Source organism: Chanos chanos, chromosome 4, assembly GCF_902362185.1.
Source record: "Chanos chanos chromosome 4, fChaCha1.1, whole genome shotgun sequence".
Taxonomy (NCBI): Eukaryota; Metazoa; Chordata; class Actinopteri; order Gonorynchiformes; family Chanidae; genus Chanos; species Chanos chanos.
This window is the reverse complement of record NC_044498.1, coordinates 14,332,535-14,334,877: the sequence shown is the minus strand read 5'-3', so window position 1 is coordinate 14,334,877 and position 2,343 is coordinate 14,332,535. Positions and strand designations below refer to the sequence as shown.

Genomic DNA, 2,343 nt, shown 5'->3' with positions numbered 1-2,343 from the left:
GGAAGAGAGAAGATTTTTTATTTTGCCACTTTACCACCGCTCCTCATACGAATACAAACATCAGCAACCTTGGGCTTCAGTTTCAGCGGATTACAAATTTGAACACATTACATTTTCCAAACTGGAAATATTAGATTTGAGCAAGCTGTCTCAATCTGTTCCCACTTTCTCAGTGGAATAGTGCTGTGATGTGCAATTTCACATCAGCATCAAATGGAAAATTTATTGCAGCTAATCACTATGATTGATTCTCTGGAGCAGGAAAGATGTGGGTATGTGGCTGATTCTGTCCTCTGTGTACTTTATGCTCCGAGGCGCCTCTCCAGAATTTTACATGCTTGGCTATTGCTTACCGTGTTACTTAAAATATTTAAGACCCCACCAGTGAATGATGCAATTACAGATTAATGAACACAACTCAGCTCATAATCAGTGCACACAGTGATTGTGTATTCATTCAAAGGACTAGAAGAAGGAACTGAGGATATTTCTGTTTAACAAACTGAAAATTAAATGTCATACAAAATGATATGTTTCGCTACTTCAGAGTTTGTCTAGTTCTGGAGATATGATCCTTTGTTGAAGGTTGCATGTCTAAACACTGAGTCATTGATCTCTCTCTTCTCTCTCTCTCTCTCTCTCTCTCTCTCTCTCTCTCTCTCTCTCTCTCTCTGTTGCTCTCTCTCACTTTCTGTTGCTCTCTCTCTCCCTCTCTCTCTCTTCTCTCTGTGGGGAGCTGACAGTACAGTAGATGTCACAATGACAAGCTATTTTCTTAATGTCATTAGAAGAGAAATACTTGTGAGTGGACTCAGGGGGGAAGCTCCAACAAAGAAATTTCCCCACTGTTACCATCAAATCAGTGAAAAAAAATTGCCGTCGTATCAGTCAAGTCAGTGAAAGGTTTCATTAATGTATCAGTCAAATCAGTGAAAGTTTTCTCTAATATATCAGTTAAATTGGTGAAAGGTTTTGCCAGTGTGTTAGTCTATTCTGTGAAACATTTTCCAATTCTCTCACACCTACAAACTCTTGATCAGTCATTGCTCATGCACATTTTAATCCTATCTGATCTTAGTCAGTATTATGCAGTACATAAAAATTGTGTCATAAACCGCCTTTCCAATGCCATTCAGCATGGTGCCTCCTCCACCAGCCAACAAGCCACATGTCTGTCTATCCTGTGTGCTAATCATGAGTAGCATGGCTCTACTTGATGCTTACCTGGTGGAGCAGAACCAAGGCCCACGGAAAGTCGGAGTCTGCATCATGGTCTTAGTGGGGGATATCTGTTTCCTTATTGTGTTGCGCTACGTAGCAGTGTGGGTTGGCGCCGAAGTGCAAACGGCTAAGCGTGGCTACGCCATGATCCTGTGGTTCTTTTATATATTTGTTCTTGAGATCAAGGTGTACTTCATCTACCAGAACTACAAGGTAGCTGGTGACTCTGTAGACACTTTGACTTGCAAAGCTTTGACGGTGCTGCTGTCTGTCTGCGTGCCGTTACTGTACGTCACCCTGGCTGCTATAGACCATATGGAGTATGTGCGACCGCTCAAGAAAAAGGAGGAGATCCGCAGTCGCCTCTTCTGGGTGGTGGTGGACCTTTTGGACATTTTGGATGTACAGGCAAATCTATGGGAGCCTCAAAGGATAGGGCTCCCCATGTGGGTGGAGGGTGTGACGTTTTTTTACTGCTACATCCTGCTTCTAGTGCTGCCGTGCGTGTCACTGAGTGAAATAAGCATGCAGGGGGTTAACATAGTCCCTCATAAGATGTTGCTCTACCCTATCCTCAGTCTGGTCACCATCAACGTCGTCACGTTCTTCATCCGTGGTGGGAACATGTTGCTGTACAGGGACACTCGTGTGTCAGGAATACTTATGGCTAAGAACATCTTGGCCATCGTTCTGAAGATCTGCAGCTTTGTGCAGTACCGAAGACACCTTCAGGAGACATCAGCCCCTACCCCTGGCGTGGAACGCCACAAGAACTCTGTGTCCCAAGGTTCAACTGTAACAGTACCTGTTACAATGTCAGCAACAATGCCTGTTTCCGTCAGTATGACTATACCTCCAAAGGTAGTCATTCAAGATTTGACCACACTGCCAGAGGTAAGTGAGACTGAGGACACGTGACAAAGGACTGGAGGGCACTGAGACTCACTGACTAGATGTCCTCAGCATTTGCTCTAAGATCAGTGCTGCTCAACCCAGGCCCATTTTCTAAGACTAAAGTGACAATTCAGGTCAAAAGAAAACATTGAAGGAACATCTAAGGAACATCTAAGGAAATGTTTGAGGCCTGATTTATTAAAGTATCTGATACAAATAAATCAAACA

General features: G+C 43.5%; 1 protein-coding gene across 1 annotated transcript; it reads left to right on the top strand.

Moving 5' to 3' along the window:
* Positions 1-1,137: 1,137 nt before the first annotated feature.
* On the top strand, positions 1,138-2,139 carry tmem264 (transmembrane protein 264). The gene has a single exon (XM_030772863.1). The coding sequence runs from the start codon at positions 1,138-1,140 to the stop codon at positions 2,137-2,139; it is 1,002 nt and encodes a 333-aa protein (XP_030628723.1).
* Positions 2,140-2,343: the final 204 nt, after the last annotated feature.

What these genes read in the sequence shown, in the direction of transcription:
- tmem264 (XM_030772863.1), top strand. Translation starts at nt 1,138, where the DNA reads ATGGTGCCTCCTCCACCAGCCAACAAGCCACATGTCTGTCTATCCTGT.